Source organism: Ochotona princeps, chromosome 1, assembly GCF_030435755.1.
Source record: "Ochotona princeps isolate mOchPri1 chromosome 1, mOchPri1.hap1, whole genome shotgun sequence".
Classification (NCBI taxonomy): domain Eukaryota; kingdom Metazoa; phylum Chordata; class Mammalia; order Lagomorpha; family Ochotonidae; genus Ochotona; species Ochotona princeps.
This window is the reverse complement of record NC_080832.1, coordinates 82,794,129-82,817,362: the sequence shown is the minus strand read 5'-3', so window position 1 is coordinate 82,817,362 and position 23,234 is coordinate 82,794,129. Positions and strand designations below refer to the sequence as shown.

The 23,234-nt window shown below is 46.1% G+C and overlaps 1 protein-coding gene across 1 annotated transcript; it reads right to left on the bottom strand.

The window, feature by feature from the left end:
* Nucleotides 1-3,313: 3,313 nt before the first annotated feature.
* Nucleotides 3,314-6,794, bottom strand: EEF1A1 (eukaryotic translation elongation factor 1 alpha 1). Its single transcript, XM_058661427.1, has 8 exons — nucleotides 6,650-6,794; nucleotides 5,555-5,735; nucleotides 5,145-5,324; nucleotides 4,760-5,056; nucleotides 4,529-4,679; nucleotides 4,183-4,439; nucleotides 3,814-4,048; nucleotides 3,314-3,724 (listed from the first exon to the last, which is right to left on the bottom strand). Exons 2-8 carry the CDS (start codon nucleotides 5,696-5,698, stop codon nucleotides 3,600-3,602), a joined length of 1,389 nt encoding a protein of 462 aa, XP_058517410.1. The 5' UTR covers nucleotides 5,699-5,735; nucleotides 6,650-6,794; the 3' UTR covers nucleotides 3,314-3,599.
* Nucleotides 6,795-23,234: the final 16,440 nt, after the last annotated feature.

The following is a 23,234-nucleotide window of genomic DNA, read 5'->3' as shown; positions in this document are numbered from 1 at the left end:
CCCAGTCTCCTCTATATATCTGACTTTGCAATAAAAATGTTTAAAAAGCCTTGGGACTCTGCCACCCGTGTAGGTGTGGCTCCAGATAGGCTCAGCCATTTGAAGAATGAATCGGTAGACAGATCTTGCTGTCTCTCTGTGTAAACTGTCTTCCCAATAAATAGTAAAAAAATTTATAAAAATACCTTATTGCAAAGTCAGATACAGAGAGGAGACGGCGAGGAAGATCCTCCATCCGATGATTAACTCTAAGTAACTGTAATGGCCAGAGTTGTGCCAATCCAAAGCTAGGAGCCGGAGCATCTTCGATGATTTCCCAGGCCACAAACCCATAGGATCCCAGTGTGTTCAGGGAGAAGACTTTAGCCACTAGGTACTACACTGAGCCCAAGATTTTAAACTATGCAAGCGATGATCCATGGCCTTCACAATACTAAGGACTATAAACATAATCTGTATTGCTAATATTAGCTTGAACTGTAAAGCCTGACAAAGTTAAACTGTATTGCCACTCTAAACCCTTCCTTGAGAAAACCAGATTTGAAATGTGGAAACTCCCACACTGGAACCATGGTTTGGTCAAGTCAAAGCTGTGAGCCAGAAACCTCATCTGCTCTCCATGTGGGTGGCAGGTCATCTTCTACCTTCTTCTAGGCACATCAACACAAAATTGCAAAAAAGGAAAAAAGTGGGGGAGTATGGATCAAAACCAGCACTCCACTCAGCAATGTGAGTATTCCAAGTGACATCTTAACCCACTGAGCTACAGTGCCCCCCCAAACGGAAAATTTTAAAACTATCACTTCACTTTGCTTTTACTGAACACTCATGATTGCTTTGCAAGTTAAATTGTGAATTATGGTCTAGAGTATTTGTAGGCAAATTTTGGCAACGACTGAACTACCATTATCCAAGGTACCACTATGCAGTGCAATAGCCCTAGGTCTTTCAAATTCTTACCCATAATTTAAGCAGAAACTGACAGAAGTATCCTATGTAATTATGAGCCCATGTTTTTTGTTTTATAGCAGGATCCAGAACCAAAATTTAACAAGGTTAAGCTCAATTTTCTGAAAATAACCATTCAGTCTTGTGGTATGCTTGATTAAATCCTTAACAGGCCATTAAAACAGCCAACACACTCATGCTGGTTTCCTAGTTTCTTGTGGAAAGCAAGGTAAATGACGTCTCTGCAGCCTTTCCAAAACTTGTTAGGAATTTATAGGAAAAAAACATGCAAATGCAGTTAACTGGCCTTCAAAGCCATTGTAATGAAAACTACTTTCTACTGGCTTAGTAGGCCAGTTACTAATGCTAAGCATTTTATCACAACTCCCACTGAAGGATGAAAACAATAGCTTTCTCATCTGTATCTAGTCCAAATGTATGCAATTTGTAGAACCTAGGCCACAACAAACATACATTGGCAGTCTTATATTCACGGGTCTATGGAGTTTTCGGTAACACAAATTATGAAAAGCTGCATGAACATTACCTACGAACTAATCAGTATTAACTGCAGTAAATTAGTGGCTGTTTTACACATGCATGTAGGGACTCTTAAACCATCCTCCAGTATCCCAGGTCGTAAGCACAGCTGGATAGCAAGCACAGCAGCAAGGACACAATCGGCACTCGGGATGCTGGCTGCTTGCAGAGGCCTAGCCAATTGCCTTTACCTTCTGCAGCTGCACCTCCAGAGCAATGGCTCAGTTACTTGAGATCCCCCATGAGGAAATCCATACAGATTTAATATCTGGTTGTTGTAACCATTTGGGAAGTGAACTGGAGAATGGGATCGCCTCCCTTGTCTCCCATCATTCTGTAATGGCTACTACAGCATACTGCCCTCATTTTATAAACCACCCTATTCCCGCTGTCAAGATCTCAGCAGATTCAGGTCAATAAGCCAGTACCTGTGACAACAATGTAGTCTCAAACAGACCTGCACACAGAAAGATAATAATGCTTAATGCTGGGCGAGAAACTATGTAAGTGTGAGAAGCAAAATCAAACTGAAAAATGATTGAGAAAACCTCACTTTTCCCATTACTCCCTTCACATTCCTTTTGCAGAAGGTACTAATTACTTCTGCAGCATCCGTGCAAACTAGCAATGACACCACAAGCAGGTTAACTACTGCCCCCTTTCTGCTGTGAACATTAAAGCTTGCCTTGGCACGTTTGTAACGCCCAATATTAGCACCCTATTGTGGGCCTTTGCTAGACTCCAAACACTAGCTTATATTCCCGAGCACTGCCTCTACCAATCTTGTTACCAGATCAACCTAACTTCCCATTTTAAAAGTTGAATAAAACTTAGTAGACAATACCACTAAAACTTGACACATTATCAGACCCAGTGTTCAAATTTTGTTGGACTAGATTTAACACCTGCTCCACTAACAGGACTAGGTGGATTGTCACAGCTATTTCTTAAATAGCTTTGGAAAAGGTGAGCGAAAGCCCAACTCAAAACCCAGCCATCTGTTACTACAAAACCTAGTTCAAAATTTTAAAAATATTTACTCCAAGTACCAGTAGGTGGTGCTCAAACTAAAACTTTCACACTGGGTGAGGTTATTGCTAAAGCTGGAGTTGGCAGCTGCACATCCTGCTCACTCCTCCCCCTTCCCAAGACAGCATAGTCCTCCGAGTAGGGTCACAACTGCCATTAGTTGCATCCCCTTACCTCACCCTACAGGAATCACATTGCAAACAATCTCCAAATACGCACAAAATAGGCCCAAAATTTAGACTTCAAATTACAGCCATTTCTTTTATGCTATACCTTATAGTGAGGCACCCTTTAACACCAGTCATAGAGCCAGCCTGAAACCTCACTTAGGGATTAAGATACACCTTATAGAAATCCCATTATTTTCCAAAAAACCCAAATTAACTTACTGTACTAAGCAAATGTGCATCCACTATGTTCATCCACCTCAAATTCCTAGTTGTAACTGCCTTTTCAACCAGCTTTGCCAAATTCCAAGTTGGGAATGCAAGCCAGGTGTCAGTGTCCTTCATTTCCCTGCCATATTTCCATGCTGAACTAATTGTTAGTCTGTCCAAAGTCCTTTTCTACCATGAGACGGTTCCTTACATCAGGAAGCCACTTCCCACTTGAATTTTTAGCATTTCTCTTCAGTTACCCTGGGAAGCAAGTACAATTCTGCACAACTGAGTTTCTATCACTTTTATCCAATACTCCTGCTGCAATGCTGACTCCAAAATATGTAAACAAGTTTCTACCCAGTTACCCCAAAATACCAAGTACGCAGTTTGCAAGTACATCATTTCCAAAAGACGGGTTTCTCATTAAACTTTGTTTTAATGGGTCTCAAAATTCTGTGACAGGTTTTTGGTCAAGTTGTTTCCATTAAAAAGTATTGATTTTAAAAACTAATAACTTAAAACTGCCACACAAAAAAAATGGTCCACAAAACATTTTCCTTTCCTTCTGAAGGTTTTACGATGCATTGTTATCATTAACCAGTCTTTTACTATTAAACTTAAATGGCCAATTGAGACAAACAGTTCTGAGACCGTTCTTCCACCACTGATTAAGACTGGGGTGGCAGGTGTTAGGGATAATATTCATTTAGCCTTCTGAGCTTTCTGGGCAGACTTGGTGACCTTGCCAGCTCCACCAGCCTTCTTGTCCACTGCTTTGATGACACCGACGGCAACTGTCTGCCTCATGTCACGGACAGCAAAACGACCTATTGAAACAAATTTTGAATTGTCATGAGACACTCATAAAAGCCATCTCATACAAGTTGTAATTATACTTTAACCAAGCTAAGCTTACCCAAAGGAGGATAGTCGGAGAAGCTTTCAACACACATGGGCTTGCCAGGGACCATGTCAACAATGGCAGCATCACCAGATTTCAGGAATTTAGGGCCGTCTTCCAGCTTCTTTCCAGAACGGCGATCAATCTTTTCCTTCAGCTCAGCGAACTTGCAAGCGATGTGAGCTGTGTGGCAATCCAGCACAGGGGCATATCCAGCACTGATCTGTCCTGGATGGTTCAGGATGATCACCTTGGGAGAGACTCACAATTAGCACCTTTCAGCAGACCAAGCCATCAAGTTTCCAGAAAGGAAATGCCAATTACCCGGACAAGCATCAAGAGCAATTTTAATTTTAAAATTAATTAGGCCTTTAAAATTGTTACCTGAGCAGTGAAGCCAGCTGCTTCCATGGGTGGGTCATTTTTGCTGTCACCAGCCACATTGCCACGACGAACATCCTTGACTGACACGTTCTTGACATTGAAGCCCACGTTGTCACCAGGAAGAGCTTCACTCAAAGCTTCGTGGTGCATTTCAACAGACTTGACTTCAGTTGTGACATTGACGGGAGCAAAGGTCACCACCATGCCAGGTTTCAGAACACCAGTCTCCACTCGGCCCACAGGAACGGTACCAATCCCTGAAAAATTTAGATTGGCATACATCAACCAAGGCCGAAGCACCATTACCTGGCTCAACTTCTTCAAACTACATTACTGCCCAACTTACCACCAATCTTGTAGACATCCTGCAGGGGCAGACGGAGAGGCTTGTCAGTTGGCCTAGTTGGTGGGAGGATGCAATCCAGGGCTTCCAGCAGCGTGGTCCCACTGGCATTGCCGTCTTTGCGGGTGACTTTCCATCCCTTGAACCATGGCATCTAAAATACAAAACGCCAATTAATGCCACCTCATCACCACTTCTAGATACTTAGCAATGACCGTTTTCAACGCCACTTACATTAGCACTTGGCTCCAGCATGTTGTCACCGTTCCAACCAGAAATTGGCACAAATGCTACTGTGTCAGGGTTGTAGCCAATTTTCTTAATGTAGGTGCTGACTTCCTTAACGATTTCCTCGTATCTCTTCTGGCTGTAGGGTGGTTCAGTGGAATCCATTTTGTTAACACCGACAATTAGTTGTTTCACACCCAGGGTGTAAGCCAGAAGGGCATGCTCACGGGTCTGCCCGTTCTTGGAGATACCAGCTTCAAATTCCCCGACACCAGCAGCAACAATCAGGACAGCACAGTCAGCCTTTACAGAACAAGGATATAGGGAGGAATGAAAGCACTGCTAACGGGAACCCAACCAACTCCCCCCTCGACTTTTAGAAATCACAAACCTGAGATGTGCCAGTAATCATGTTTTTGATGAAGTCTCTGTGTCCTGGGGCATCAATGATAGTCACATAATACTTGCTGGTTTCAAATTTCCACAGGGAGATGTCGATGGTGATACCACGCTCACGTTCAGCTTTCAGTTTATCCAAGACCCAGGCATACTTGAAGGAGCCCTTTCCCATCTGTAATTTATTTAAGAGTCGTTAGCTGGTTACCAAGTGGGAGTAAACCTCTGCATCCACCCTCCCGAAACTGCTAGGGCTAAAGAGTCAATGGGGAACTTAACAGCCCACTTTGGCATATGGTTTTACCCAATTTCACATTCACGTTTAGGACACGAACAGCTTTAGAAATAATGTCCTCTGCTGTCTATACATGTGAATTCAGCCTTTCACCATGACACGGTACAGACCTCAGCAGCCTCCTTCTCAAATTTCTCAATGGTTCTTTTGTCGATGCCACCACATTTGTAGATCAAATGGCCAGTAGTGGTCGACTTGCCCGAATCGACGTGTCCAATGACAACGATGTTGATGTGGGTCTTTTCCTTTCCCATTTTGGCTTTGAGTTAGCGGCGTTGGTTTTCACGGCACCTAAAGTGGATTAAGATTGAAAAAAAAAAAACCTTTGAACCACTGTCAGAGGGTTGGGACGCAGACACGATGCAAACGCAGAGGGCAAATTCCAAGGAGAATTACGGTCAGTGCCAAGCTGGCCGGACTCGAGTCTCCACCCACCAAGTGGGGAAACTCCATTGCTGGCCCCCCCCGCACCCCAGCGAGCCGAGCCCGACTCCCCAGGCCGGGGCGAGGGGCCCGCGGGGCGTCCGGCGACGACGGCCGACGAGCCCTTTTCCTTTGTGTGCGTGACTCACCCGCCCGCTCTCCCGGGCGGCCGCGTCCTCCATTTTGAGCTGCCGGCAGCGGGGCCGGGGAGCGGCCATCTTTTCCGCACACGCAACTGGTGCCGGCCGGACCAGCGGGCTCGGGCGCCCGGGCCAGGGACGCCCACCGGCCCGGCCTGCACCCACCACTCTCCGCTCCCCCGGCCCTGCCCCGCGGCGCGGTCCCTTCGAGGCCAGGCCGCGCCCGACATATGCGCCCGGACGGGCGGGCCCGAGCCGCGCGCGGCCACCCGGCCAGCCACCCCGCCGACCCCGCCCGGGGATCCCACCGCCTCCACGAGGGAAGGTGCCGCACCTGCTCCAAACCAGGACCCGACGAGGTCAGGGACCCGAGAGGTGAGGCCCTCGGGGCGGGTGCCGCGAGTCCTCGCACGCGGCGGGCTCGGCCAGCACGCCAGGCCTCACGCCCGGCACGAGGGCGCTGCCCCGAGACGCGGGGAGCCTCGAGCTCTCCCGCCACCCGCCGCCCCATTCCCGCCCCGCAACCTCGGGGGCCGGTTCCCCCGCCGAGACGCTCAGGGAACCGGGCAGTGCCCCCCAAAGCCCTCGAGGGCCCCCGCTGCCCACCAAGGCCCGGCCCGCGGGACCACACCCAACACCCACCTGTGTTCTGGCGGCAAACCCGTTGCGAAAAAGAACGTCCAGGGCGACTGCGCCTCTTATATACGGTTCTCCCCCACCCTCGGGGAGGGGGCGGAGCCAGCACACGACACCGCTTTCCCAGCTTGCTCCGCGCCGCCTCCGCTCGGCGCCGGTTCCAGCGGCCTCCCCTCCCCCCACGTCTCGGGGACCGTGGGCGAAGTGCGTCCGGGGCCGGGCTCGGGGCACCCGGCGCCTCGCGCATGCTCCTCCCGGCCCCGGGGAAGCCCAGCACCGGGGTGTGGGGCGGGGACGCGGCGAGCCCTCGGTGCTGGGTTAGTGGGAGTTTGGCGACGGTGCCTTGGAGACCGAGGCGAGTCCTCTTTTGTATGAATTACTCCAGGGCGGGGTGCGGGAGAGGGAGGGCGGCGGCGAGCCGGCGACCTGGAGGGGCCCTCCGGGGTCTTCCCCGTTTCACCGTGGGGCTGTGGGGGCTCGGGGCAGCCCCGCGCCCAATCCTCAGCCCGCTCGTCTCAGATCCGACTGGAAGCTCCGACTCCCGGCTCCTCCCTCGCCCCTGCCGTCGGCGGCGCAGTGCTAGGCCCCGGGCCCCGGGTGACTTGGAGTGCAGGGCCCGGCCGCGCCTCTCCGGTCCGAGAGCCGGGACTTGTCCCGCTTTTCGGCCCCGAGCGCCACGAGGGGTGCGCCCGACCTGGGCTCTTGGCTCGTCCCGCGCAGAGCCAGTCGCTTGTACCGCGAGTCACCCCTAGGAGTACGCCAGATGTTTCTAGAATCGACTTCAGTCTTAGAGTTAGCTCCACTCCTAATTCTAGTTTGGTGACGCTAATATTGAGAGTTCGCAGTATCTTTGGAAGTGTACATTCGAAAGTAGCTTCCAGCCCAGCCTTTCCCCAAAACCTCACGGAGCACCTCAGGTCCACGGCACCAGCAAACTCACGTGCTCAGCAATCACTGCTCTCCAAGGGCTTCCAGAAGCACGCGGCTGCATGTTCTTTGAGTCACTATTTTGGCGTGAATGAAAGTCCGGCTTTGTAATGGCTGTCAGGCAGGCCCTGGGAAATGCTCCTCTGAGGAAAACATTTATTTTTAATAAGCTAACTACTGGCTCCTGCCAAGTGGAGGACCATCACTGCCCAGCTCACCGAACCAACCCCTTAAGGAGTATTTGAGAATCCATTATGTGCCCCGTGCTGTGTGAAGCTCTGTGGAGTGTACAAAAGAAATGTTTGCTTCTAGAGAGGAATCCACAATCACATTGAGAAGCGGTGGAAGGCAGATTGGTACAGTACCTGACTGGTGTCTCATTGTATAGTTCTTCCAGTCCTAGCATTCAGATCCTTTTCACAATTCACGCCTTTTTCTTATTTTATTGAAAGAGGCTTTCTGGAATAGCCTTTCTGTATCTGCAGCTTTTCCCACTCCTTTACAAGGATACAGTTCCTAAAAAAAAAAAAAAACACAGATTTCTCTGTTTCTTCATTAGGTTTCTAGCCTACTCAATGTTGATTAACTTCCAGATCATTTTAATGAGAGAATCTAGGCTAAATCATTTCCCCAGAAATATATATAACATCTTTTTTTCCCTGTGCACAAAAGCCTTTTTGTAATGTGTATTATTTCTAACTCCTCTACTTTCACAAATGTTTTTCACATCAAATGTCCCTAGGGCCCTTAGCTAATCGTGCACATGTGAAATAAAATTATCTTGATATTCCAGTCTTTGGTCGTAATAAGAGAAAGATGTCAAGAAGTACCAATGAAAAGCAATCAGCAGCAGTAGAGCAATGTAAATACTTTAGCCCGCTTGTTTATTTCCATAGAAATGTTCATTGGTGACCACTCTGGAATCAGTCCTACAATCTGCCACATTAGTATTTCAAAGTAATGTTAACTGCACTAATTTCAGATTAGGGCACGCCTTATTCTTTTCCATGACTTCAGTGACTCTGTGTGGTGTTGTAGCGAGTACTAAGAAGCGTGTCTTATCAAGAGTGGCATTTTTGAGGCTGCAAAGACATGGTCATTTAGGGAAAGAAGCAAAGGTGGAAGGCTGACACTAGGCTTTCTGGAGTTTTACTTGGGATCTGGAGTTGTAGCTAATGTGTAATCTAACAAATAGTCAAAATGAAAGTGAGTATTGGTAACGGGGAAAGTATCAAAGACAATCTCAGCTCAGTAAAAGTGAGCAATTTTTTATCTGTGTGATGTTGCAAACTTAAGGACTTGCATTCAATTCTAAAACTGTAACACATGAAACTATACATGTTCTGCCGAGTTCTTGTTTGAAAATGTGGATCTTGTGTAAGCAGTCATGGGGGTGTATGTGCGTGCATGTGTTTGGCACCACATTCTTCCTTAAGAAGTGGCTGCAAACATTTCCACAAGAGCTTATAAAAAAGACACCTCTTCACTAAAATCCGATCTAAACTTCCTAGTTACTGCCACCTTGCTGCTTGGACAACTTTAAAAAGTCCAGCATCCTAACTATAAAGTGATAAAGTGAACCAGAGATGTTTCCTTTGGTAGCCAAAATTTCCAGGCCGGGAGAGAAAGAAAAGAAAAATGAAAAATTGTGTGAAGAACTATTCCGGATTAGTAAGCAAGTTTATCCTCCAAGCCACTCTGAAGGCTTTACAAATGCCCTCCAGGGAATGGTGTTTAAGCCATCTGCCAAGGAAAAGCAAAACCATGCACAGTCCTTCACTTCCATCATAACAGCCTACGTACTGCCTGCCAAGACCCTCTGGGCGCCGGCAGGTCTCCGGATTGGGGCTTCACCGGCCGCACCTTGGTGCCCACCCGCGCTGTGTTACTGTGCGAGGGTCTCGGGGGGCCAGCTGACCCCAACCGTGAGCATTTGTTAAGGAAGAGCTCACAGGGCTGCTCTGGGTCCGACCTGGAGAGGGCGAGAGGAACAGGGCTCCCTGGCGAGGCTCCTGGGGCACCCAATCTCCAAGGGAGGGCGGCTGCGGGCGGGGCGCCGAGTCCGCGCGGCCGGTTCCGGCGACACGTCCGGGGCCCGGGGTCGGGGTGCGCTTGCCCGAGCACCCCTGCCCAGCACCTGCTCCGTGCGCCGCGCCGCCAGCCTCGCCCCGGTGCTCGGAGACCTGGGCGCCGCCCACCCCGGGCCGGACCTGGGCCCGGGCCCGCGCGAGGTGGCCGGGTCCGCCTGCAGCCACCCCCCTGCCTTGAGGTCCTTCGCTTACGTCCTCAGACTGCGGAAGTCCGGCTCGGCGGGAGCCTGGAGACCTCGTGAGGCTGGGGGGGGGGGGGGTCTGTCTGGGCCATCGTGGGCTACGGCGAATACGAAGTGCTGTTACTTTTAAAAATCTCTTTCCCGTAGACTCCATGTTTTGACCCTAATACTCATACCTTTCCCCCAAACAAGAGATACAGAATGTATGTTTTACTAACTTAAAATGCCCGAACGGTGGAAGGAACCTTGTTGAACCTTGCTTGGGGTCATAATCCACAGTTGTATTTCTTTAAGATTTTCCTTAAACCTGCTCATTCCATATGGCCTGGCACCCTAAAATTATGTTGCAAGCAGTATCAGCCTGGCTCCTTTTAAGGACTGCTGTTCCTTGCATAGTAAAGGGCCCGAATAGAACTAGTTCTTTCATTTATAATCATTGTGATTCACCAAGCATCTTTCCCTGTTGGCTAATCTGCTGCTACTGGGCCCAATTTAAAGCAGCTTTAAGTAATTACATCTTGCTGTGCCTTGCCACGTTTTCATCTTGTTTGTGCCATTTGAAAATGATTTTTTAAAAGGATATTTCAGAATAGGATTGAGCCAAGGAGTTATGTGGGCTAAGAATTCAAATAAAATGGCACTTCTGCCAGGCACTGTTCTGCTCTTGGCAATATTTACTGTAATCCTACCACCCACCACAGATAGCTTATGCCTGGTAAGAAAAATATACATATATATTATTTTTATATGTTTATTTTTAAAAATTCTTTTGCACAAAAGGAAAACAATAGCATACTGTTTTCCTTTTTCACTTGGTACATTTTGGATTAGGGTGCAGCAGAGTACAACAGAGACTCAAGTGAGTCTGCCCAGACAGGTATCCCTAACCTGTCACCAGGCACAGGCAGCCTGCTGTCATGGATGAAATGGTGCCTTGCGGTCAGACAGCCAGGGATCGGTCACCAGTGTCCTGCACACAGCCCTTGTGGCAGCCAGCAATTCTGAGCTCAGCACATCTGGAAAAAGGTTCCCTTCCTAGGTCATACTTAGCCTCTATCTCCCAATTCAGATACATGAGAGCTTGAAAAGACCCAGGGGCATTTTATGAGCTAGTTAAAACTGAATTTCTACATGCCTTTTGGAAAATACTTGCTCTCATTTGGTGTGCTTTGTGTATACTTGTAGTTACTTAAGTAGGAAAATGAACTCACTGGTATCTATTATCTTTTTAATGATAAATACCTGTAAGTTGGCAATATCTGCCTAGTAAAAATAGATGTACAGAGGTTACACAGTGAAATGTTTATTGTCCTTTTTTTTTTTATCAATTTAAAGGAAATCTAAAAATGTGGCAGAAAAATTAGGAAAAACTGAAGGTGGGGGAAGCTGGCAGTGTGGTAAAGCTGGTTAAGCTGCCAGTTGAGACGGTAGCAGTGCTTTCTGTATGAGCTCCACTTAGTATCCTAACTGTTCTGCTTCAGAAGCAGCTCCCTGCTAGTGGCTTGGGAAAAGCAGCAACAGAAGCCCCAAGTGCTTTGGCACCTGCCACCCACGTGGGAGACCTGGCTTCTGCCTGAACCATCCCTAACTGTTGCAGCCATTTGGAAAGTGAAGAAGCTGATGGAAGATCACTTTCTTCTCCCTCCCTTTCTCTTTGTAACTTTGATGATTAAATGTATTTAAATGGGGCCTGGTCTGGGCAGGGCTACAACAGCTATTGCCCTGCATGTAAGCTGGGTTAGAGGTAGAACCAGGCTGGGTTAACTGACAGTACCCACTGGTACATGCATAAGCCAGAGTAAGAGCAGGCTGGTTGGGTTTTGCTGCAACATCAGCTGGCAAGTGCTGGGACCTGGGGCAAAGCCTGTCAGGCTAAACTGCAGAACCACCTGGAGAGTGCAAGATCTGGGACTGGGAGTGCGCACAGTAGAAAAATTGGGCACCTCTCTGATGGGCTGCAATTCCCACTGATGAGCCTGAGAACTAGGGCTATGGGCAGGCCTGGCTAGACAGGTGGTAGCACCCTCTGGAATGAGTGTGGGCTGGATAGTGGGATCCTTTGAGTTGAGCTAGGCTTCAATACCCATTGACGTGTACAAGAGCTGAATGGGATGTGGGACAGAATGGACCAGTCTGCTGCACATACTGGCAGGCATAGGAACCAGGACTGGGAGTAGACATAGTGGGGGTCATTGGGGGTTACTGCGACTAGGCTATAGCTCCCACTGGTCTACGTGAGGGCCAAGTATGTGGTGAACAGGGTTGGGCTGGACTGCAGCACCTACTGCTTTATGTAAGAGACAGGGCTGGAAACAGAATCGACCCAACAGTTCCAACTACCAGAGTGTGCGTAGGGTGATATGGGTGACAGACTGAGCCTGAACCAATATACACAAGAGTCAGATCTGGTATTTCAGACGAGGTATTTTGGGGACCCTCCCAACTGAACTGCTAGACTCAGAACTCCTACCAGGGGGAGAATTGCAGGATCTGTGGCCTGACCGTGGAGTGCGTGTATCAGAGCTGGGCCTCCTCAGCGACTTAGAGCTGTGGACAGCATGCCCAGATGCATGTGAAGGACATGGCAGTCCACTGGGGCCTGCAGAGGACATCTGATAGCATAACAGAGGAAGGAGGGAAGAACAGATTGGTCAACTACCCTGGCCAAGTGTTGGCAGCAAATATCTGGGTGAATGGAAACTCTAAGGTGGACTATGTCAGCCAATGTACCATAGAAGGATTTCTTCATCCTTGGAGTGACAAGATTGATAGCATTTCAGAACTATTGAAATCACTTGAGCAGAACCCTCAGGGCATGTGTCACACTGGGGACTCTGGAATGACATCTGGTGGCTATTCCTCATCTCTGGATACTGAGGTGATTGGGAGGCTGGGTGAGGTTTTCCCCCTTATCTCCTCCCTTCCCCCAGATACAGGAAGAAAAAAAAATTGGAAGCAATGGTCTCACCCACTTTCCTCTAACCCTTGACCCTTCCCACCCTAATAAACTATATAAACATAATCTAAATAAATAAGTAAACAAGGCCTGGTGTGATGTCTCAATTGGGTAATCCTCCCTCTCCAAGTACTGGGATCTCATATGAGCACTAGTTCATTTCTCAGCTGTTCCACTTCCCATCCAGCTCTTTGATGGGGGCCTGGGAAAGCAGTTGAGGGCAGCCCAAAGCCTTTCCCAGGCCACAAGCAGGGAGCTGGATGGGAAGTGGAACAGCTGGGATATGAAGCAGTGCCCATATGGGATCCCAGCACATATAATCAAGGATTTAGTCATTTGGCCATCATGTCAGGCCTTCGGTGTTCATTCTAATAGTTCTGTTTGAAGTATTTCACTTAAACATTGGAACTATAGTTTCACTTATACATGTAACTATGTGTATGTTCCTTAAGTGGCAAGGACTTTTTGGGTGATGACATTCAGTGTATGTTGGTATTTGTGCACGATTTCAGTGTTCAGTCTTTGGCAGCTTCACATCAGACATTTAGTGAGTGACTGCTGTGTGCCATGTATTTGCCTAAGCACCAGGAAGGCAAAATAATCCCAACCTGAGACGAAGAAGAGAAAACACTAAATAGATGATTCTGAGGAGGTACTAGTGCTGGAACCAGATAAGCGTGGGTGCTTTTTATTGTTTTAAGATTTATTATGTGTACTTGAAAGAGTGACAGAAAGGGAAGGAAAAAAAAAATCCATCCACAGATTGACTCACCGAAGAGCTGGGCTTGGAGCCAGGAACTTCATCCAGGTCTCTCAGGTGTGTGGCAGGGATCCAAGCGTTCGGGCCATTATCTGTTGCCATCCCGAATGCTTTAACAGGTAGCTGCTTGGGGCACAAGCCGTGCTTCAGGCAAGCTGGCCACCTGGGGTGCTCTTGACTTCCGGAATTGGGGAGATGGGGGTGGAGCAACCATGACAGGCAGGACATGCTGAAAGGAAGGCACTTCTAGGAGAGAGATCCCACCTGGATTAGGTAGGGGCTGTGAGGGTCAGCCAGTGGAGGGAGACCGTGGGTGCCACAGGAAAAAAAAGGTGTCCTACACAGAGAGGAGCAGAGAGCCAGGGGTCCTCACTGAGACTCCTGTGCGGCTCTGGAGGCATCCTGCCCCCAATGAATGGACAGCTCTGCAACCAGCTGTTTCGTCCCTTTAGGCTTCAGGCCCCTGCTGTGTAGGAAAGGGATGGAACCTGTGCAATGGCTATGGAAGTGAGATCAGAAAATTCTCAAGTGCAGAGTGTGGTATTTTATATGAAATTAGAACAGCAACTGACAGGGAAATTCTGTTCCTTTCTGTTTAACTTGTGTGTGTATTGTACAGTGCTTCAAGAAAGAGGCAGCTCGGAGGATGGAGTGTCGTCATCAGCTCTTGCCCATGGTTCTGCCACAACTCGCCTCGGTTTTCCTGTCTGCAGAGTGGGTGTGACAATGTATGATGCCCACCTCCTGGGCTTGTGGTGAGGATTAAGTGTGCCAGTTACTATGAAGTACTTCCCTAGTGCCTGGCAATTGCTAAGCATTCAGTAATCTTCATGAGTACCTTTTTTAAAAAAAAAAAAAAAGATTTGTTTGTTTTTATTGCAAAGTCAGATTTACAGAGAGGAGAGAGAAAGATCTTCCATTGGCCAGTTCATTGCCCAAGTAGCTGCAATGGCCAGAGCTGAACCAATTAGAAGTCAGGAGCTAGGAGCTTCTTCTGGGTCTCCTACATGGGTGCAGAGTCCCATGGCTTTGGGCCATTCTCAACTGCTTTCCCAGGTCACAGGCAGGGAACTGTAAGGGAAGTGGGATCTTGGTGCATGCAAGGTGAGGACTTTAGCCACTATGTTACCGTGCCAGACCCCACAAGTACTTTTTATAATGTTCTTAGTTATTTGAGATTCTTCATTAACTGAGGTCTTGTTAGAAAAAGACGCTTCTTTACCAAGACTGCAGCAATCTGCCTTTCTTTGAGCTCTGTCTCTAACATCACTGCACCTTAGGTTCCTTACTGATTTTCATATCAGAGATGCTGTCTCAGGCTTTTTGGGGTACTGCAGCAGAATCCCTTAAAATCGGAAATTTGGAAACAGCAGAAATGTATTGTACACACATCTGAAGTCTAGAATGTCCCGGGTCAAGTTGCCCACACATTTAGGATCTCGTAAGGACTTGTTTTTTGCTGCAAAGATGATTTATTTTTGTTTTCTCAGAGAGTTTTTTTTTGGGGGGGGTGAGGGGAGGTTGTTGATTGTTTTAGAATAGATAATTAAAAATGGAGACTGAAACTTATATGAATAAAAACTGTTGGCAGTTCTCTGTATGAATTTGAATACCTGCCACCTGTGGGTCCAATGCAAAGTAACTACTGAAGGTTTATTTTTGTGCAGTTCTACGTGATTTCATAGTTAACCTGTGCCCATCTTCGATAAACTTTCATGCTGACAGAGTTTAATCTTCATTGCACGAAGCCACAGATCTTATAGATGAAGAAGTTTCTACAGGAATGACTTGCCCATCGCTTTTGTGATCAAAGTTCCTCTAACTTCTAGTTGTTATCTTCACTAGATAAACTAATAGGATTAAATGTGCACACTAAAGCACTAAACTTGCTGGCTTTGAAAGCCCACCTCTGATATTTTCTAGCTGTGTGATAGAAGACACATTAGTTCATCCTGCTTTTAAAGCTTTTTTTTTTCTTTGCTTGGAAGTCAGAGTTACAGAGAGGGAGAGACAGTGAGAGAACTTGCACCCACTTGTTCACTCCGCAAATGGCCACAGTGGCTTAGAACTGGGCTCATCGAAAGCCAGGATTCTCTACTGGGTCTCCCACATGGATTCAGAGTCCAAAGGCCCTGGCCATCTTCTGCTGCCTTCCCAGGCCATCATCAGGGAGCTGGATGGGAAGTGGAGCAGCAGGGACATGAACTGGCACAGTGTGCAAAGCCAGTGCCTCAGATGATTAGCGTGTAACCCACCATGCCTGCCCCTCCTTTAATAGACCTTGCAAAGATTTTCTCAACCCTTCTCAATCAAGCTGCTCAATGGCTAAATCCTCACCTTGCAAGTGACAGGATCCCATGTAGGTGCCGATTCATGTCCTGGTTGCACCATTTCTCACTCAGCTCCCTGGTTGTGCCCTGGGAAAGCAGTGGAGGAAGATCCAAAGCCTTGGGACCCTGCACCCATGTGGGAGACCAGGAAGAAGCTCCTGGCTTCAGATTGGCTTAGCTCTGGCTGTTGTAGCCTCTTGGGCGGGGGTGGAGATGAACCAGCAAATGGAGGATCTTTCTTTCTTATTCATAAATCTAACCTGTCTTTCCAATAAAAATAAAATCTTAAAACAAAAATAAAAACCAGCAGAATGCATGTAGGGGCTTCACCATTGAAGTCATCTTATCAAGGAGGAACATGAATAGTACCTTAAAATGCTGAAGGAAAAAATGGTTAGCTCAGAATCCTGCATCTGTGAAAAATTCTTCACAAATTGAGGCAACAAAATTACAATGAGATATCACTACATAACTACTAAAGTGGCTAGAATGAAAAAGACTGACAATACCAACTCTTGGCAAGCTGTTGAGACTCACAGAGCTGCTGGCAATGTAAAATAGGAAAATCTAGGAAAACAATGTCTCAGTTTTGTAAAAGAATTTAAATATACGTGTCCAACATGACTGTCCCTTCCACTTCTGAGTGGTTACTGCAAATAAATGAAAGCATATGTCCACACCATGACTCAGCCAATATGCTCACAGCAGCTTTATTTATAATCACTCCGAACTGGAAGCAACATATGTTTCCATCAACAGGTGACTAAATAAGGTATAGTGGGGTTGGAGTTGTGGCATAGCCAGTAAAGCTGCCACTAGTGGTACCGGCATCCCACATGGGTGCCAATTGAGCCATACTGCTACACTTCCATTCCAGCTCCCTGCTAATGTGCCTAGGAAAGCAGCAGAGGATGGCCCAGACACCTGGACCCTTGAACACACGCGAGAGACCCGAAGACAGCTCCTGGCTTCAGGGTGGCGCAGTCCTGGCCAGTGTGACCATTTATGGAATGAACCAGTGCATAGAAAATCTCTCTTCCTCACTCTGTAACTCTACCTTCCAAATAAATTAATTAATTAATCCCAAAAGTTAGTAAAAATGTGGTATGTTTATACACTAGAAAGATGGCACAGCAGTGAAGAGGAATGAATTACTGATACAATGCAAAACATGAATGGCTTTCAAAATAATTGTAACATGGAAAAAGCCTTGTCAAAAATGATACATATTGTTTGATTCATCATCCTTATAAAATTTAGAGAATACAAACCATTCTGTAATGGCAGTGCAGGGGAAAGGGAGGAATGAGAAATGGATATTACAAAGACACATGGAAAATTTGGAGTGATGAATTTCTGTTTTTTGATTATGCTGACAGTTTCATAGGTGTGTACAGATGTGAAAATTTGTCAGATTGTCTAAAAATATATAGTTTATTACATAGCAAACATATTGCAAAAGATGGAAAAATAGAGGAAATAATGAAGAGAAAAAAGATGCATTTGTGGTTGCACCCTGGAAGGCAACAGATCATGGCTGAAGTATTTGGGTCTCTGTCAACAATGTGGGAAACCCTGAGTTCTAGGCTCCTGGCTCCTGGCTGTTACAGATGTTTGGGAAGAAAATCATTGGGTTAAAGATGTCTCTATTCATCTCTTCCTCTCTCTATATATACATTTGTGTAACTATCTGTATCTCTGTGACTTTCTGCTTTTCATATAAAGTGAGTATAAGTAAATAAAATTTAAGAAATAGAAGAAATGTGACAGAGGCCGGTGTTTGGCATGTGTTTAACATGCTTTTTGGAAAGCACAGACCTCATATTGGATAGCCTTCATCCAAGTCCTAGCTGCACTCCTGACTCCAGCTTCCTACTTTCCTAGGCCTTAAGAAGGGAGATGGATGGGAAGTGGAGTAGCTGGGACATGAACTGGCACACATATAGGATCTCAGTGCTTGCAAGGTGAGGACTTTAGCCATTGAGCCATTGTGCCAAACCCCAAATAAATAAATCTTAAGGCCTGGTGGCATGGCCTAGCGGCTAAAGTCCTTGCCTTAAACGTGCCAGTATCCCGTATGGGCGCCGGTTCTAATCCCGGCAACTCCACTTCCCACCCAGCTCCCTGCTTGTGGCCTGGGAAAGCAGTTGAGGGCGGCCCAAAGTCTTGGGACCCTGCACCCGTGTGGGAGACCTAGAGGCAGTTCCTGGCTCCTGGCTTCGGATCAGTGCAGCACCAGCTGTTGCGGTCACTTGGGGAGTGAATCATCAGACAGAAGATCTTGCTCTTTGTCTCTCCTCCTCTCTGTATACCTGACTTTGCAATAAAAATAAAATAAATCTTAAAAAAAAGTTCAGTATAGGTTCCAAGTAGATTGGAAAAGTGTAGGATGTTTATTATAACCTGTAGAGAAACTATTGAAAAATATTTGGAGAGAAGTAGCTAAAAAGACAAAAGGAAACTCTAAAAGGAACTTCTGTAGTCCAAAAGAAGAACAAAAATTAGAAGGGACAAAGAAACTGAACTAGTAAATGATAGACCAAAATCCATTAAAAAAATGTTCATGTGAACCGTCTAATTAAAAGCTGTTTGTCAGAAAGAACTGAAGAGAAATGAGGGACTGACTATATATTGGCTACAAGAAAACCATTTGAATATAAAACAAATATGTTATTATGTTAAACAGATTTTATTTAGTTTGGCATATTTGAAATGCCTTTTGAACTTTGCCTATCTCACTCATTATCATTGTAGGACAGGAAATAATTATATCCTAAGACTAGCAGTTAAAAATAATTAAATGATTATAATAAGCTGTATAAATACTTTTTAGTGACTTAATTGCTCTCATTGTATATTTCTTCGGTCATTTCATGGTTTCTTTCTGAACAGACTCACTGACGGTTTTTCTTTTTGTTTTAATAAAAAATATTTATCTTTATTGGAAAGGCACATTTACAGAGAGAAAGGGATATAGGAAGAAAGATATTCTGTCTCCTGGCTCACTCCCCAAGTGGCTGCAACGGCCAGAGCTAAGCCGATCTGGAGCCAGGAGCCAGGAACTTCTTCCCATGCAAGGCTTTGGGCCATCCGCTGCTGCTTTCAAAGTAAAAGAGCTAGAGCTAGAAGGGAAGTGGAGCATCTGGGACACAAACCCGTGCCCATATGTGTACAAGGTTAGGATTCAGCCACTGAGCCACAGCAGTGGGCCTGAAATCATCACTTACGGATAAAATATTAACCCATTATTTGCTTATTATTGTTTATTATTATTATTATTATTTAGTAGGTATATCTAGGCAATTTAAAAACTTTATTGAGTTTCAGTTCTATATCTGTAACATGGACACAATGCTTTATAGATTAAATAAAATAATGTGTGTGGAATGCTTGGCACAGAGCCTATGAACTAGCAAAGACCCAATAAGTAGTAGTTATCATCATCATTGCCATTAATGATGATAAAATAAAATTCATCTTTTTTTTAGATTTATTTATTTATTTATTTTTATTGGAAAGGCTGATTTACAGAGAGAAGGAGAGACAGAGAGAATGATCTTCTGTTGGCTGGTTCTCTCCCCAAGTGGCCACAACAGCCAGAGCTGAACTGATCTGATGCCAGGAACCAGGAGCCTCTTCCAGGTCTCCCACGTGGGTACAGGGTCCCAAGGCTTTGGGCTGTCCTCGACTGCTTTCCCAGGCCACAAGCAGGGGGCTGGATGAGAAATGCAACAGCTGGGATATGAAGCAGTGCCCAAATGGGATTCTGGTGCATGCAAGGTAAGTACTTTAGCCACTAGGCTACCATGCCAGGCCCCCTCAACTGTCTTAAAAACTTTATTGACAGCACTGATGTGAAAAAGCTAACATTTTTCTGTTTTTACTGATTTTATCATCAAATTCATATTGGAATTTTACTTTAATGAATTTTTTTGCAAAAAGTAAAAAGGAGGGGAAGTAAAACAAAGCAATGCCCCAACTGAGATTGTAAATATCAGCAAAGGAAAACTTTGAATAGTGCCCCTTCCAAATTTAAGTTGGCCATCGTAAAAGTCTTCCCTATATTTGAAAACCTTTCCTGACACTAAGCATCAACAGTCAAACAGCTGGGGTGGTAAGCGTTTGCGCAGTCATTATCTACTGCTTGGGACACCTGTATTCCATATCCCAATTCACGCTCCATTCTGGATTCCTGATGTGCAGCCTGGGACCCTGGGAGCTAGCCTAAGTGTGTAGGTCCCTGCTCCTCCTGGGGACCGGGGGCGGGGGGCTAGAATGAGTTCCTGGTCCAGTGCTGGCTACTGTACCTAGTGAGAGAGTGAGCCAACACATGAAGATTTCTCTGTCTTTCTTTGCTCTCTACCTTTCAGTAAGCAAAGACATTTTTTAAGATATAAGGAAACAGAGCCGGCACGATGGTTCAACTGTCCAATCCTCTACCAAAAAGTATCAGCATCCCATATGGGAACTGCTTCATGTCCCACTATGCCGCATCTGATCCAGCCCCCTGCTTGTGGCCTGGGAAAGCAGTCGAGGACGGCCCAAAGCCTTGGGACCCTGCACCCGTGTGGGAGACCTGGAAGAGGCTCCTGGCTCCTGGCATTCTCTGTCTGTCCTTCTGTCTGTAAATCTGCCTCTCCAACAAAAACAAATCTTTAAAAATCCAGGCGGATGATGATGAGATTCCTAACCTGAGGCAAACGTTGCTTACAGAAATTCTGTTCAGCTGCGGGCTTGCCCATCATGTGACTGGAAGAATGCAAGTGAGCAGTGAAACTGAAGACCTGCCGTATCAGAATGTTTAACTGGTACTGGAAGACAGGATGCTTTGAAACCTGGAACAAACTCATTTTTTAAAACTGTTTATTTATTTATTTATTTATTTATTTATTTATTTATTTATTTATTATTTTATCAGAAAGTCAGATATACAAAGAGGAGGAGAGACAGGGAGAAAGATCTTCTGTCCAATGATTCACTCCCCAAGTGGCCACAACGACCGGAGCTGAGCCAATCCGAAGCCAGGAGCCAGGAACCTCCTCTGGGTCTTCCACATTACAATGCAAATTCTGGGAGAACTAAGATCTTGTTTGGTTTTTTTGTTTTTCGTGGTTAACCATCCTATTCTGTGGCTGGCTTATGGATGATGGCCGGTAGACATCTGATGGATGAATGAATAGGCGGGGATGTGAGAATATCATATGCTTCTCCTCAAGTAAGTCTAATCCACTGACAAACATACACTGTCTTCAGTTTCAACCATAAGACTGGTGCTTTGTTTTTTTGTTTAAAGATTTATTCATTTTTATTGGAAAGGCTGATTTACAGAGAGAAGGAGAGAAGACAGAGAGAAAGATCTTCCACCTACTGGTTCACTCCCCAAGTGGCCACAACAGTCAGAGCTGAATTGATCTGAAGCCAGGAACCAGGAGTTTCTTCCAGGTCTCTCACACTGGTTCAAGGTCCCAAGGCTTTGGGCCATCCTTGACTGCTTTCCCAGACCACAAGCAGGGAGCTGGATGAGAACTGAAGTAGCTGGGACACGAACTGGTGCCCATATGGGATCCCAGTATGTGCAAGGCAAGAACTTCAGCCACTAGGCTACCACCACACCGGGTCCAAGACTGGTACTTCGGCATTAAACAAAAATCATCCCAGAAGGCCTCCTAACGTATTATACCTGATTCTTCATCTTTTCTGATTTAGACTTGTCCAGTTTTCTTCATTAATTAAAAAAAGGATTTATCTAGTTCTTTTTCTTTTCTTTTTTATTTTGAAAGGCATATTTTACAGAGAGAAAGAGAGACAGAAAAACATTCTGTCCACTGGTTCATTCCCCACATTGCCTTAATGACCAGTGCTAAGCCAACCCAAAGCCTGGAACCAGGAGCTTCCTCTCAACCTCCCACATGGGTGCAGGGTTCCAAGGATTTGGGCCAACCTCAGCTGCTTTCCCAGGTCATAAACAGGGAGCTGGATGGCAAGCACAGCAGCTAGGACTTAAACCAACACCTATATGGGATCCTGGCACTGCAAGGTAGAGTATTAGCCCGTTGAGCCACCACACCAGGCCCCAGGAATGACATCTTTATGTGGCTTAAAAAGAGAAGTTGTTTACCCTCATAAGTATGGTTGGCTTAGAAATATTTGGGGGACTAAGAGAATTCACTGGATACGGAAACATGTCGATTTCTTCACCCATCACCCACCCCACATTAATCCATACCCTCTACTGAGCTCCAGTGCAGGTCAGAACCATCCTAAATGTCTTATACGTGTTAACCAATCCAGTCCTTCCAGTTACTGTAACAGCAGTTTGATCCTGTTATTATCCAATTCATAAATGAGAAAACTAATAGTTATTTATCCACTATTGCCACTTAATGGTCTTTGAGAAGGAGCTGACAGTCACTATAGAGCTAAATAATATAGTTTACAAAAATGCAATGACTTTGATTTTTTCAAATATGATTTGAAACGAAATTAAAAATTTTTAAACATTTAAAAAGCAAAAAAAATTTTAAATACAAAAAAGAAAAATGGAAATGTATTTTGGCAGGATGATATATGTTGTCTTGGAATTAGAGGAAATGTGATTACCACGTAAAGTGTGCACTTTTAGATGGCGTCAGGACGAAGCGAGTCCATGGGAAAAGCGCTGTGGCTACAGGAAGGAGGCTGGGCGGTGGAGAGGACGCATCAGGGCTGGGGAGACTCGCTGAGGAATCAGGTCGCTGTTGCCCACAGACTCTGCCATCTGAGGCGGGGCGTGAGGTTCAGTCTGGACGTCCCTGAACGGAGGCAGGAAGCCTTTAGAGGCCTTTTCTGAATCCCTGAAACGAGCTCCGAGCCGTCCCCGGGACTTCTCTCTCACCTTCTTTACTGCCTTCCATTTCCACACTCCATGGCAAGTGTTGGCTCTCTTTGACCCTCTCTCCTCCAGAGTGCAGATTCTCCCAAGGCAACATCAGTTCCTTATCCCTGCGGAGGGCCTGGAAGCCCTGTCCTGAGTTAGAAATGCCTGCCGCTTTAGCTCAGTTCAGGAAGCCTGTTCTGACCTTATCTTCCAACTCCCCCCAAGGGCAGTGCTATTTCCTTCTCCCACAGTGACGAAAGTTTGCTTTTCAGAACGAAATTTCTGTTTCACTTTCCTTCAGGGACCCTGTCTTAGTTTGTAATTATCCGTGAGTTACAGTGAGTGTTTGACAATCCCCCTGCATTAGCTGCAAAAACATAGGCCTCAAGAAAGCAGGGACCAGGTAGAGATGGTTCACCAGTGGATGACCCATGTCTGAGGAAATCCTCCTAGAGAATATGGACCTTTAAAAGTGCAAAATATGGGCCTG